A 15,519-nucleotide genomic window follows, 5' to 3' on the forward strand; every position below is an offset into this window, starting at 1 on the left:
CCCTCCCTCCCAGGACAACAATAAGGTTCTCCTTGTCCTCACCTTCCACATCCCACCAGCTTCCATATTCAACAGATCATTTGCTGCCAAGTCCACCACCTCCAGCACGATGAACAACTATCGTCAGCCAACAACCAAACACATCTTCAACTCCCCCTTTCAGCATTCCGAAGGCACCATTCCCTCTGCGACATCCTGGTCCACTCTTAAATCACCCCCAACACCAGCTCCCCTTCTCAAGGCACCTACCCGTGCAAACGCAGGCGATGCAACTTTCACCTCCTCCCTTCCTACTCTCCAGGGCCCCAAACACTCCTTCCAGGTGAAACAGCGATTTACTTGTACTTCTTTCAATTTAGTATACTGTTTCACGATGCGGTTTCCTCTACATTGGGGAGACCAAATGCAGATTGGGTGATCGCTTTGCTGAACACCTCTGTTCAGTCTACAAGTGTGACCCTAAGCTTCGAGTCGCTTGCCATTTTAGGAACATAGGAACAGGAGTAGGCCATTTAGCACCTTGAGCCTGTTCTGCCATTTAATGATCTGTGACCTAACTCCATATACCCACCTTTGCCCCATATCCCTTAATACCTTTGGTTAACAAAAATCTATCAATCTCAGATCTGATCTAGCATCAATTGCCGTTTGCGGAAGAGAGTTCCAAACTTCTATCATCCTTTGTGTGTAGAAGTGTTTCCTAATTTCACTCCTGAAAGGTCTGGCTCTAATTTTTAGACTATGCCCCCTAGTTTTAATTCTTCTTCCCACTCCCACTCTGACCGTGGCCTCTTACACTGTTCTAATGAAGCCCAACGGAAGCTCGAGGAACAGCACCTCATCTTTTGATTAGGCATTTTAATCTTCTGGACTCCACATGGAGTTCAACAATTGCAGATCATAACCACTGCTCCCATTTTTCAGACAGCAGGTGCTGGTAATGATTCTGCTATTCCCATTTACAGCTCCTCTAGACCCATCTTTTGTTTCTTTACTTGTTCCATTACCACCACCTTTAGCCTTGCACCATCGTCCATTTTGTCATTTAATCGCTCCTGCTTTCCACCCTTTCACAGACCTTCCCTTTTGTTCTTTCCTCCCCTTCCTCTCCTTTCCCTGCCTTTGCACTTGCTTAAAATTTGTTACATCTCTAACTTTTTCCAGTTCTGACGAAAGGGCAACGACCTGAAACATTAACTCTGTTTCTCGCTCCACAGATGCTGCCTGACCTGCTGAGTATTTCCAGCATTTTCTGTTTTTATTTCAGATTATGTTTCAGTAATTTCTTATTTGTCTACCTTTCAATAGGTTTCTTTGGCAAGAACTGAATTGATCAACTCTCAGTGGACAGCCCATTTGAGTGTCTTAACGACACCCTGGTCAGCAGTCCTGGGTCTCGGATGCCTATTGTTATAGTGACTTTGCCACCAGGCCAATATTATCTATTATCAACCCTCAATGGTTCCTGGCCACAGAACAAATCTGGGTGCTACAACAATCAAACAGTGTGCATCCAATGTGCTTGGTAAGAGGCCAATCTGCAGCATTTCATGAAGATAAAATCTCCTCACCCAATACTTCTGTTAACCTCATATTCCAGTTGTTTTAACATTTTCTCTGTAGGAGTAGACCTTCCCCAAGCAGCTGTAATGATAGTCAAAAGGGGACAGACTTATTGAAGTAGGCTGCAGCTGGCAGCACTGAAAATGGCACTAGTAAAAAGAACAGTGTGAAACTAAACTAAAGAAACTCCATTAAAAAACAACTGGAGGAACTTCTCTCTACAGGTTCGGTGACCATAGGAGAGGATTTCAACTGTTAAAACTGTTTAAAGCTGTTTCAACAAGACAAAAAGCTATTAAATGACAAATCAGATGTTTTTCCGATCTGGGGGACAGATCGCCTATAGTGGGTGCAACATTATATTTAGTCGTGTCCTTCCCCTGGGGGATGACAATATTTTTATACTGAGGTTGAACAAATTAGGAATAATATATCGTTTTCTTTCTCTCTCTTTTGAAAACCCTCCCATAGCTTGCCTCAATTAATATAGGCAGGCAACCTACTCCTAGGCCTCTGCCAATGCTACTCTCCATAAATGTATCTATCCTGGTGATTTTTTGAGTGGAAGCTCAATAGGCATTAAATATTAGTTAAACACATTAACCTGTGGTGCAGCACACTGGTACTTAGCTTCTTAGAAAATGTCCTTTTAGCCCAGTTTCCAAATACCTGTATCATGTTATGGTCAGGGTTAACTACATCTTCTTCAACTTTATTTAGACTAAAATAAAGGTAGTCCAAAGTACCAAGTAAGGAATGGGAGGGTAGAGAGAGAGAGAGAGAGAGAGAGAGAGAGAGAGAGAATGAATCGATCCACCAAATTCTCCATCACTTTAATGTGCAACTGGATTTCTGTGCAATCTACACAAGCACGACCATGCATAATCAATGACTTCAGAAAACAATGAATTTCAGAGTGTGCAACAGTGCTGAAAAATTTAATGTGGTGCTGTAAATTATCACGTTTTAAATGGGCTTTTTCCAGGGCTCCCTCAATAAACTTAGTTGACAAAAATTCCATATTCTTTTATCTCATTTTTCAAATTGTAATGATACATTTCTGCAATTACACCAGAAAAAGTTTGCAAGAAACCTACATGTCTGTAAATAATTCATCCACTTAGAAAGACAATCCTGACTGACTCTTCCTTGGAGGGGAAAATAATGAAACTAGTATGTCTTACTCAAAGTTAAAAAGTCACTCAACTGATTTTTTTCCTGTTAAAACAAGGCTCTACTGTAATTCAGGAAAAGCAATAAGGTCTTGTTCAATATTTAGTGTACTAGGGAAATCATGTAATCCTACATTAAAATAGAACTCGAGATCCAGGTAAGTAATTTACAAAATGTATCCTGCCCAAGATGCAGAGCAGTCTCGCTGTACAGAAGAAGCACATTGTAGAAGTGGGCCTTGGAAGGAATGCAGAGCAGATTCAGCAGAATGTTGCCAGGGCTCCAAGGGTTAGATTATGAGAGATTACATAAACTAGGCTTGTATTCCCTGGAATATAGAAGGTCAAGGGGTGATTTGATTGAGGTTTTTAGGATTTTGAAAGAAATTGATTGGGTAGATAGAGAGAAACTTTTTCCGCTGGTGGGGGTGTCTAGGATAAGGGGACATAACCTTAAAATCAGAACCAGGCCATTCAGGAGAGAAGTTTAGAAACACTTTTACACACAAAGGTTGATAGGAGTGTGGAACTCTCGCCCACAAAACCCAGTAGCTGTTAGCTCAATTAATCATTTTAAATCCGAGATCGATAGATTTCTGCTAGACAAGGGTATAAATGGTTATGGAGTTAAGATACAGATTAGCCATGGTCTCACTGAATGGTGGAACAGGTTCGAAAGGCTGAATGGCAAATGATTACATCAACTACCCCATGGATGTCCTTAGTCAACAGGATAGAGCTGTAGGATTTCCCCAATTGCAGGGTTTCCACAAGTACAGGCAGCCATCAGGGCACCTCCAAATGTCCCAGATGTATTCCTTAACAGAAAAGGGTACTGTTCCCTTAATGTACAGTTGGTGTGCAGAGAATAATGCAGGTATGTGCCCTGTTCCCCAGCAGTTGTCATGACAGCTAGATACTGCACCACTCCACCATCGCTTCTTCTGGAGGGTGGACCCTGGTGCCATCAAAAAGCAAGAGGAACTGCCTTTGTGCCCTCCTCTGCTTCACCAGGATCTCCACCGCTGTGTCGCTCATCCTTGAGGATCTCACCTTTGACATTCTGTGCAGCTGCTTAAAAAATCCCTGCACCAGCCACAATTTGCTGAGTGAAAGCACAGCAGTCTTCACAGTACCCTTTGAATACTTGCCAGCAAAGGCGGAAATCCCGCTCACCAATTAAAGAGGCTACCTGTCACCACTACAAACACATGGGCAGCTCGCCAACGATAAGCTAATGTGGCCAGGCTGTCAAAATCGACCAGGCCTTCTGCGCATGTGATCAGACGGCCAGCTCGATCACTGCCCACTGGCCGCACAAAATCAGCCTACAGTCAAAATTTACCCCTTTGTCTTTGTGCTTATATACAAACATATGAGCACTCAGTTACCTCGTTGGCCGCCCTGGATAGTATTTAACAGCAAAATAAATGTATTTTTGGAAGTGCTGTATAGTCAAAAGTTAAGCTCTCATATGGAACAAGAGCGAACAATGCAGCTAGACTTAATTACAAGAGAGTTTATACACTAGTGTAAAGGAATCAGGAGAAGAGCAAACCTTGCATACAACATTGGCACACACCAAAACTGTAAATCCAGTGCACTGGTTGGTAAAACTTTCTTGTTAATAATCTGAGGATATAATGAGGATTGTGTAGTCTTGTACATTCTTATGTTCTCTAATGCTGTAGGCTAGTACAATTAAAGGCGGTTTACATCATAACTGTAGAGCCGACACAAAGTTGTTTGGCTTTGCACCGCCACTGCAGTAATTGTGTAAATGCAGCTTGAATCTGGAGTCAAGGTCTGACCAGAGCAAAGTGGAGTGAGATTCTCTGGAGGAGCGAGTTTCACTCTGTTTCATTGCAGAGCCAATTCAGGCCTTAACAACCATTTACAGCACAAGTTTAGCGCAGGTACGAAGCCAAAACTACTTTTAGTGTAAATGCATCTGAAGATTTAGGCCGGAATTTTCCAGGGTAGTAGTGGACGCAATCGGTGGCGGGTTGGATGGAAAAGTTGTTATTTTTGACAGCGGGTCAGGAACCAGCTGTCATCCCTCCCCTACGCGCCATTCCCTCAGGATCGTCTGTCATAGTGGAGCCGACCCAACCGGCACTGGCAGGTGACCCAATTGAAATCATTATCAGCTAGTTTACAGGTCTTTTTCCACTTACTTTTTAAATTTCCCTGCATGGCCACAGGATTCACACAGCTCGGGAACCACGTCTGTGAACCTGAGGTGGGATTTCAGTGGCCATTGCTCTAGCTGATTACTTGACAGCATCAAATGTACAGTAAAAGCTCCCACCTGACAGATGATCACTTTCCTCAGGCAGAAGCTGTTGCTCAGTCCATTTCCAGCACAGATTCTGCAGGCTGCTAGTCTTTCCAGCAAAGTCTCCAACCTCTCTCACCACTGACAGAGTGCTTCTGTCGACTCTACTTCACCTGCCATTTATTCCATCAGCATGGGTGCCGTTTATACTGTCTCACCTTGGTCCTCAGAATCTGACCATGATGAGCCCCAACACCAGCAGCACCACCGCCACCAACCTTCTCCGCAATCACCTGATGCTGCACACGTCAGAGGGCACCAGCACCTGAGCACACTGTTGCCCGGGAGGCCAGGGATGGCCACATCATGGCCAGATTTACTTCACTTTACGCTCTACACCTATTTGGCTGCCACAAGGTGCGTCAGGTTGGCACCACCCTACACCAACACCATAAAACATCTCTACAATAACCAAGCCATCCCTTTCACACTCACCACCATTGCGGGGGGTACCAATATGTCTCACCATTCACTGCAACTCACTAAGGCACTTCCAAAGGTGCGCACAGATCTGTCCAAGACCGGAAAGCGTTGAAAATAAAGATTTTTATATTTGACACCACATTAACAGAAACTTTACATAAACATTGGATAAAACATCCAAGTGGCTACCCTCGTGTGTTGTTAGTTGGTATGATTGCACTAGGATGAGGGTGAGTGTGAGGGGTGACTAGTGAGATGGGGATGTGATAATGTAGATAGAGAGGGATGGGTGGAGGTGCAAGGTATGTTGGTGTGAGTAAGGATGTGCAGGAGTAGGGTAGGGAAGGCAGAGTGATGGGGATGTGATGAGAGGCACAGTAGGATGAAGTTGAGTGTGGCTTTGTATTAACGTTTCCTGATCTAATGAGATCATTGAAATGTTTGCGGCACTGCACCCAGGTCCTCCTGACCACATCCCTGCTTGTGACCTCCTCTGCGATCTGCAACCAGCATATGGAGGGAGTCATGGGAGAACTTGGGTGCAGCCCTCTGCCTCTGTGCTGTCACTGTCAGTGTTTGCAGCACTCCAATGCTGTAGCACACTGACAACACTATGTTAGATTAAACTTCAAATCTAATGTGGCCATAGTCCCTTTAAATATCCCGGCTGAAAACGCATCATAAATGACGTCACCAGACCCGCTCCATCTAATTGGGCCGGGTAATGCACTGGGCGGGCTTAACAGACCCCATTAAGGTAAGTTCATTTTCAACAGTGGGATGGAGCCAGCAGCGGGGTCGTGACCCCCCACGGACACCGCCCACTCCGGACCCGCCCAGGTAGGCAAAATTCCCACCATAATAACTGTATTGTGAAATGTAACTGATAAACTAGCACAAGAGTGACTTGGATTAATAGAACATTTAAGTAATACAAAACAAAACATTTAATCAGGGGATGTTTATTTAAGAAAGAGCAATTTTGTCAGTATTCACTCATCTGCGTAGTCATCATCCAGAACCTTTCAGCAAAATAATCTGATTCCTATTACTGTGCACATCATGCAATACTTAATACTGAAAGCTTTATGTATTTCTCCCAAATTCTTTGGAGCTCCTTGGTCTCTCAACTACACCTCGATAAGATAAAACTGTCTAATACTTTATGTGAATTAGCTGAAATACTAATATCACAGTTACAGAGAGCTGGTGCCATAATCTGGATTCAGTACATGAAATCTATAAAAGGTAGAATGGTGAAACTGCCACAGTTTTACTGCACAATCTCAAGGTCATTTTTTGGGGGGGCAAAATGATATTATAATTTTTAAAAAATGCAAGCATGACTGCAAGAACAGACTTTGAGAAGGGATGCATCACCAAGTGCATACTAGCTCCTACAGGCCCCATCACATAGCACCAGTGTGTGAAACCAACCTTTAATTTGGTACTGATTTGGCTCATATGACTCAGATGGATTGCATTAGAAACTAAAGGTTGGATTGTGGATGATTTCTGAGCCAATTTGACCCTGCTGTGGCACTATAATCAGAGCATAAAATTCTTCTTGTCCAATTTAAATTGTTCATTACTCACCGGCGGATCAAAAAAGAGAAGTCCTGTATTTTCGTGTTTTACTATTGCTCTGTTTCCAGATATATTCCTCGCCAGCACTGGAACATTAAGGTCCATCGCCTAAAAGCAGCCCCCCAGCCAGAAAAAAAGAAAACTTGCGTCATTTATCTCAGCAAGCAAAACTGTAAAGTCAAAATAAACTGTAAATTTCATTTGAATTCTTGCCAATTTCACCCCTTACAGACTGCAAGTCACAACACACTGTCTTCTTGGTGAGAAGTTGGTCTGTGAATTTCTTTGTGATCACTATTGATATTTTACCACAGCCAGACATCTAAATGTGCGACTTGAGTTGGGACAGTCAAAACACTGATTGTTCCTGCTCCCTTCTATACAACGAAGCCATTTAGCTCTAAAAATGTAGCTTATCGCCTCCCACATGAGATTCAAGTCACAGGTAACCCTAGAACTCACAGCTGCTGATGTTATAATTGAAAGGTTAAAGAACTAAATCATCTGAGTTAGTGGAATTGTAACAAATTTTGAAAACGTAATTGTTTCTAAAAAAAATTCAGATGCTTGGGAAAGTATAGAACCTCTAGAATTGTAGAAGACATTCCTTCAGAGATCGAACTGTTTACTACAGCAAACGAATCCCTCATGGCAGCGTGCAATTCTTCCTGGGGTTTCTCTGGAACTAGATAGACCCCATAAGCACTACAAAATAACAGAAAAATGGTCAGCTGTGGTCCTCATAAAATCATACACTGTAGCTGAATGCAAATATTGCATGCTAGCAAAACATTTAAAAAATCAATTAACTTCAATTTTGTGCTTTCATTACTTTTTCTGGTTTTCTTGAAATTTGGAATGAATTTTTGTGCCCTTCAATTCATTAAGTTGAGGAATGTCACTGCTGGATCATGAAAGATGGCCGGTAATTTTCGACTGGAGGCTTCCTGCGTGTGGATGCCTCCGATCGGAAAAAAATCTATGCCCTTACCGGGGGGCTCCCGACGTCCTGGGCCTCTCCACAACGAAATGCGCAGGGCCCAGGTATCCCAGGGCAGGGGCGCATGCGGTTCGCAAGCGTCCCTGGGATCACGTGGGCCAGGCGAGCCAATGGGAGAAGGGATTCCCCTTCATATTTTTGACAGATAGACCTGTTAAAAGTATGAATGGGGATCACTGAAAAAAGACATCAAAACATTAAATAAATTTAAAAAAAACCATCATGTTTTAAAAATGAGTTAAAATTACATTAAATTTTTAACAAAAATTTAATTTTTGAAAAAAATTAAAGTTTTTTACGGGGCTAAAAATAAACTTACCTTTTTTAAAAGTATTTTCAAATTATAAATGAGTGAAATTAAAAAAAAAACTTTTTAAAACTCTTATGCTGGTAAAAGCAGGCCTTACGCCTTTTACCAGGCGTAAGATTTTTCAGTGATTTCAGCGGGCGGAGGTTCTGCAGAAAGCGGAACTCTCCACCCGCAGAGGCCCTTCTCCAGGGCAGGCATCCGATCTGTCAAGATAGGAAATGTCAGTTTTCAGCGCATGCGCTTCGCATGCCTGAAACCGGCATTTCCGATGTCCCTACGGATGTGTACACAGCTCGTACACACCCGCAGGGATCGGAAAATACAGGCTAATATACCCATTTTATTAAGTACTCCCAGGCAATGTTCCCTGTAGGCTGCACTATGTTCTGCGCGGCCTGTTTCTTTCAATGCGCGGTTCCTTTAAATTTATGCGTATTCGCGGTATTTCCAATGTAAAAGCCGGTGAGCAGCTTGCGCTGGACCTTGCTGATTACTGCGCGGCCGCGCACATCTTAGAGGGACAGGTATAGCATAGGCAAGAAGTAGAGTAAAACTCTTTCTACTCTGCTCACTTGAACTCCAGCCTTGGAGAGAAACTTACTGCATCAGTGTGAATTTCTCCATTTTACAATTTAATGCCATTAGGCCATGCCTATTAGGGATTGGGTTCAGGCTGCTCCAACTCAACATGCATAGGATCCATAAAGCCTGCAGAGAGGCTTTTACTCCATTAGACATGGCTGGATCCAAACCAACTCCCAGAGGACAATATCACCGAGGCACTAGTGATTTCAATTGTAGAAACTTTCAAAATTGTTAATTCAATACATGAAAGTGTATGATATATTCCCGTATAAGCTGCAAAAAGCACAAATCATTCCATAAATCAAGTAAATGACAAATACTGGGCTTATATCTTCAAAAAGAGTGTTAAAAAAAAACTGAAATCCAAGTTTAGAGTCAATAATAAAGAGCAAATGTTTCAGGGAAGCAGAGGATTATAGTAATGGAAATAACAACAGAAAATGCTGGAAAAACTCAGCAGGCCAGGCAACATCCGTGGAGAGAGAAACAGAGCCAACGTTTCAGGTTGAAACCCTTCTACAGAACTGAGAGAAAAGGCAGGAAATGAAACAACCTCTACCTAGGAAACCGACCTCTACCTAGCGGAAGCTGAACGCCAACTCTCCGACACCTCCTTCTACCTCCACCTGAACCATGACCCCACTACCGAACATCAAGCCACCATTTCCAAGACCGTCACTGACCTCATCTCCTCTGGAGATCTTCCCCCCACGGCCACCAACCTCATAGTTCCCCAACCCCGCACAGCCCGCTTCTACCTCCTTCCCAAGATCCACAAACAGGACTGCCCTGGTAGACCCATTGTTTCATCCTGTTCTTGCCCCACGGAACTTATCTCTTCCTATCTCAACTTTATCTTTGCTCCCCTTGTCCAATCTCTTCCCACCTACATCCGTGACTCTTCGGACGCCCTCCGCCACTTTAACAGTTTCCAGTTTCCTGGCCCCAACCGCCTCCTTTTTACCATGGACGTACAATCCCTCTGCACCTCCATCCCCCACCAGGATGGCCTGAGGGTGCTCCGCTTCTTCCTTGAACAGAGGCCCGACCAGTCCCCATCCACCACCACCCTCCTCCGCCTGGCTGAACTTGTTCTCACATTGAACAACTTCTCCTTTGACTCCACTCATTTCCTCCAAATTAAAAGGCGTTGCTTTGGGTACCCGCATGGGTCCTAGCTATGCCTGCCTTTTCGTGGGATATGTGGAACACTCTTTGTTCCAGTCCTACTCGGGTCTCCTCCCTCACCTCTTTTTCCGGTACATTGATGACTGTATCGGTGCCGTTTCCTGCTCTCGCCCTGAACTAGACAACTTCATTCACTTTGCCTCCAATTTCCACCCTTCCCTCACCTTCACATGGTCCATCTCTGACTCTTCCCTTCCCTTCCTCGACTTCTCCGTCTCCATCTCTGGGGATAGGTTATTGACCAACATTCACTACAAGCCCACTGACTCCCATAGCTACCTGGACTACACTTCCTCCCACCCCGCCTCCTGTAAGGACTCTATTCCATTCTCCCAGTTTCCCCGCCTCCGCCGCATCTGCTCCGACGATGCCACCTTCCACACCAGTGCTTCCGACATGTCTTCCTTTTTCCTCAACCGAGGATTCCCCTCTACCGTGGTTGACACGGCCCTCGACCGGGTCCGTTCTATCACCCGCACTTAAGCCCTCACCCCTGCTCCGCCCTCCCGGAACCACGATAGGGTTTCCCTTGTCCTCACCTTTCACCCCACCAGCCTCCACATTCAACGGATCATCCTCCGCCATTTCCGCGATCCCACCACCAAACGCATCTTCCCCTCCCCTCCCCTTTCAGCATTCTGTAGGGACCGCTCCCTCCGAGACACCCTAGTCCACTCCTCTATCACCCCCAGCACCCCCTTCCCCTTCGCCCGGCACCTTCCCGTGCAAGCGCAGGAGATGCAACACCTGCCCATAAACCTCCCCCCTTCCCACTGTCCAGGGCTCCAAACACCCCTTCCAGGTGAAACAGCGATTTACTTGTACTTTTTGCAATCTAGTATACTGTATTCGCTGCTCACGATGTGTTCTCCTCTACATTGGGGAGACCAAATGCAGATTGGGTGACCGCTTTGCGGAACACCTCCGTTCAGTCCGTAAGGGTGACCCCGAGCTTCCGGTTGCCTGTCATTTCAATTCACCGTTCCATTCTGTGGTAAACCACTGTTAACTTGTACATGCCTGTGTGGTAAACCACTGTTAACCCTGTACAAGTCCAGGCATGTCTCAGTCCCTGGCTCCACCCCTAAGCCTGGGTATAAAGGTGACTCACCACCCTTCCCCCGGGAGCTCTTAGGATGGATTCACTAGCAGAGGCATGCTCTAGTTCTTAGTCAATAAAAGCCTACTTCATTTAAGTCCATCTCGTAGTCTTTGGTATTGTTGATAGCGCATCACATTCCCACTCAGACCTCACCGTCTGCGGCCTCTTGCATTGTTCCACGGAAGCTCACTGTAAACTCGAGGAACAGCACCTCATCTTCCGATTTAGGTACTTTACAGCCTTCGGGACTCAATATCGAGTTCAACAACTTCAGATCATAACCTCGGCCCCTATTATATTTTTACATATTTTTTATCCACACTTTTGGTTTGTGACTTTTCCTTTTTTTTCTCTCTCTCCTACATGGCAACTGTCTCTCACTCTGCCAGCGCATTTCACACTTCATTTAGAGCCATTGTCTGCTTCTTTACCTATCCTATTACTCTCTCGTCTCACCTTGAATATCTCTTAATGTCTCTTCTTTCATCCCCTCCCCCATTTCCCAGCCCCCAAACTGCCTTTGTTTCATTTCCTGCCTTTTCTCTCAGTCCTGATGAAGGGTTTCGACCCGAAATGTTGACTCTATTTCTCTCTCCATGGATGTTGCCTGGCCTGCTGAGTTTTTCCAGCATTTTCTGTTGTTATTTCAGATTTCCAGCATCCGCAGTATTTTGTTATCATTATAGTAATGGACATTTGTACTTTACATTTTTTTTTTTAAGTTAAAACTAGCTTACCTCTTGACCTTAGCTTCCACCTGTTGTGTAAACACTCGATCAACCTGAGAAGAAAGATGGGTCAAGCAGCAGATAAATTTGACATTTCTCTTTGGGAACATATGTTTAAAAACAGTATTTATCTCTTTCAAGTATTGAATATCCTTTGCAATTTTCAAAATATACATTTTCAAATCGTATCATATTTGTCATGGCCAGCATTCTTCCCTCAACCAACACCAGCAAAAACTGATCAACTGGTTATTCATCTCATATACTCTTTGGAATTCGGATGCATTCCAAATTGGCTGCAACGTTTGTTTACATAACACTTCAATTTAAAAGTAATTCACTGGTTGTGAAGTACATTGGAACAGCCCGAGCCATGATAATGTGCAATATAAATGCAAGTCTTTCTTCCTTCTATATAACACTAGCTGAAGTGCCCGGCGGTGCCGAGGCTTTTTCGAGGGCATGTTGTTGTTGGAAGAGAGAGAGAGAGCGACTGGGGGGAAGAGGGGGGAGGGGAGGGGAGGGGGGAGGGAGGGGGAGGGGGAGGGGAAGGGAGGGCGGGGGGGGGAGGGGGGGTAGGGCGGGGAAGGGAGGGCGGGGGGAGGGAGGGGGAGGGGGGAGGGGAGGGGGGAAGGAAGGGGGAAGGGAGGGCGGGGGGGAGGGGGGAAGGTGAGGGCGGGGGGGGAGGGGGAGGGCGGGGGGGGAGGAAGGGAAGGGGGGGAAGGGCGGGCGGGGGGAGGGGAGGGGGGGGATGGAGGGTGGGGGGGGAGGGAGGGCGGCGGGGCGCCCCCCCCCCAGAGGGTCGCGACCCCCCCCCCCCCCCGAGGGGTCGCGCCCCCCCCCCCCCCCCCGAGGTGAAGACCGCCGATTGCGCGCGCAGCAGGAGCTGAGACGCGGCGTCTCTCTCGGCCCGGCGGGCCCGGTTGCCAGGGCAACCGTGACGCTGACCAAGCCACAGAGAGAGACGCCGCGTCTCAGCTGCTCCTGCTGCGCGCGCGGCCCCCCCCCCCCCCCCCCCGAGGGTCGCGCCGCCCCCCCCCCCCCCGAGGGTCGCGGCCGCCCCCCCCCTCCCCCCGAGGTGAAGACCGCCGATTGCGGCTGTGCGAGACGTCCGGCGGGCCCGGTTGCCAGGGTAACGCTGGACGCTCAGCAAGCCCCGGCAGAGAGAGACGTCTCAGCTCCTGCTGCGCGCGCGCACCCTAGCGGCGCTGGGCTGAGGCTCGGCCCTCCAGCCTTCGAGTGGGGCCGGGAGGTGCCTAGCTCGGGCGTGGGTGCGGAGGAGACGCCGAGGCTTCTAGGCCTACCTGGAAAAACGGGGAAAGGTAGGAAATTAATGAGATTAGATAAGTTAATTACTTTCTAAATCATTTTTTAAAAAACAATGTGTGTTTTAAAAGCAACGTTTTTTTTTTAAGACGCAGAAAGCGGGAAAAAGAAAGGAAAAGTTTGGAATCAAGATGGCGGCGACTCACCTCGGTTCAGAACAATAAAGCCCGGCCACACGCGCACCGATTGGCCCGGCGGCACACGCCAGCAACCCGGCGTACGATTGGTCGAGCTCGAGGTCACTCTGTCGCTAATGAGTGGATAATGAGATGCTAATGAGCGGAATGTTGAAGGTTTTTGGGATACCGCGGGCGCAATTTTAGCCCGGCCGAAACGTAAATATGCTTAAAACCGTCTCGGAAGCGTAAGCTTTCTTTGGAGGTAACGCGCGCGTAGGTACGCCCTGTAACTTTCGAGTGCATACCCGTAAGCACACGCGATGACAGACAGATAGACAGATAGAAAGACAGAATGACAGAAGTACCGATTTATATATATAGATAAAATATCCACAATAAAAAAATTAAAAAAATCTGTAAATTACTTTTGCTTCCAATTTTCGTCCTTTCCCTCCTGATGGTGCTGACTCAGGCTGGGCTATGGTGCCATGAGCAGTGACAGCCCTACTGTATCTCACCCAAGTGCCCATTTACCATTGTGAGCCCAGACAATGACAGCTGACAGCTTATTTCACCATGAAGGCAACACAACTGAACTCAATACTGTTCTTACTCGACACCCACGTATATGCACACTTTCCAGCAAGGGTCATTGAGAACAGTCAAGTGCAGGAACCTTGGCTCATATTTTCCTTTCATTTCCCGTGGACACTGTCCAACTGTAGAGGCCCTATCACTGACCAGGTCAAGATTATTTTTATTTTTTTTAAAAACAGATAAAATATTTTGGAAATCTAGGATATTTCCTAATTCACTACATTATCTGAATAAACATGCAAGGTTAGTTTTCCTCTGGGCACCCAACAGGCAGTGAATTTGAGTTGCATTGCGCTTGTGAAGGGAGAGGTGCCCCTAATTTTTCGGTCCTGGGCCTCTCAGTTTCAGGCCCAAGAGGCCGTAGGATCATCCTGGGGGTGGGGGAGTGAGGTATGGGATTGATGTAACAAGGCATGAACTTGCCTGCTAAATCTTAAGAGTTGCTCCCAAGACCCACAGAACTTCTGTCCGTGGGGGCCCCTGCACAAGCCCTGATGCCTGATTGCTTTGGGTGCCCCTCTGCCAGGTGCCCACATATCCTGCAGATATAAGGATGATCAGGACACTGAGGGGGAAATAGGGAAAGCCTCCTCATGCCCCATGTCTATATTCCAGGTGCTGGCCCATTTACGCATGACAGAGTGCTGAGGAAATCCATGGTAGTGCAGAGGTGATGTTCCCCAGGTGCTGTGATGAGAAAAATCTCCCCCATACTTATTACACATGAATTTAAATGCTTCTGAATGTTGCAACATTTTTAAAGAATGAACTCTTTGCTGATCTACTGTACAACATTGCAAATTTGAAATTAAGTTAGTCTAAGACTTAGAAACTCACTCATAGGAAATGACATATTTAGGTCTATGAAATATGTTCTACAACCCACATAAGGGATGATACAATTTGTTAAAGAAACAGATCGATCAATATATTCTGGTGGTGAAAACATCAGTGGCTTGTTTTGCAATTTTTCAGGTTTGTGTCTAAAAACATCATCTTGGAATGAATGCAAAAACACAAAGCATTGATAGGATTTCCTGTCGCATTGCCCATGGGGAATACTATGCCGCTGTCCACCTGTAACTATCCCACTTTGTGCAATTCTATTTTTCTGCACTCTTTAGTGTCCCTTCTCTGTATGCCTTTCACGTATTACCTCATTTTCAAACCTTTCTTGCTGTCTCTCTCTACTTTGACTCCTTAATTTCCTTAGCTCTCATTTCTCTTTTCCACCTCAGCTCCTTTGCATTCTCCATTTTCCCTCTACTTCGCTTTAACTATCCTTTAATTCTCACTTTTTTTCATTTTTCATGCTTCCCCCCCCCACTTTTATCCTGATTGCACCTTATTTACTTTCTCTGATCGCACGAGTGTGAACGCAAAAAAACCCAGCACTGATGTGCTCATGCATGGAGCATAGGTCCAGCTGAGAGATCCCAACTCCAGTCAGGGAGCAGAAGGTAAGCCAAAGGCACTGAACA

General features: G+C 45.9%; 1 protein-coding gene across 5 annotated transcripts in view; it reads right to left on the minus strand.

Moving 5' to 3' along the window:
• The window catches only part of glt1d1 (glycosyltransferase 1 domain containing 1), an 81,698-nt gene that overhangs the window by 21,381 nt on the left and 44,798 nt on the right, over positions 1 to 15,519 (minus strand). For all 5 annotated transcript variants that reach the window (XM_085961689.1, XM_085961686.1, XM_085961690.1 and 2 more), the window contains 3 exons: positions 12,006 to 12,049; positions 7,668 to 7,788; positions 7,093 to 7,191 (listed from right to left, as the gene is read on the minus strand). In XM_085961689.1, the coding sequence (XP_085817815.1) occupies positions 7,093 to 7,191; positions 7,668 to 7,788; positions 12,006 to 12,049 (264 nt within the window). The remainder of the gene's footprint in view (positions 1 to 7,092; positions 7,192 to 7,667; positions 7,789 to 12,005; positions 12,050 to 15,519) is intronic.

This window comes from Somniosus microcephalus, chromosome 19, assembly GCF_052327205.1.
Source record: "Somniosus microcephalus isolate GS21.2 chromosome 19, FLI_Smic_1.0, whole genome shotgun sequence".
Taxonomy (NCBI): Eukaryota; Metazoa; Chordata; class Chondrichthyes; order Squaliformes; family Somniosidae; genus Somniosus; species Somniosus microcephalus.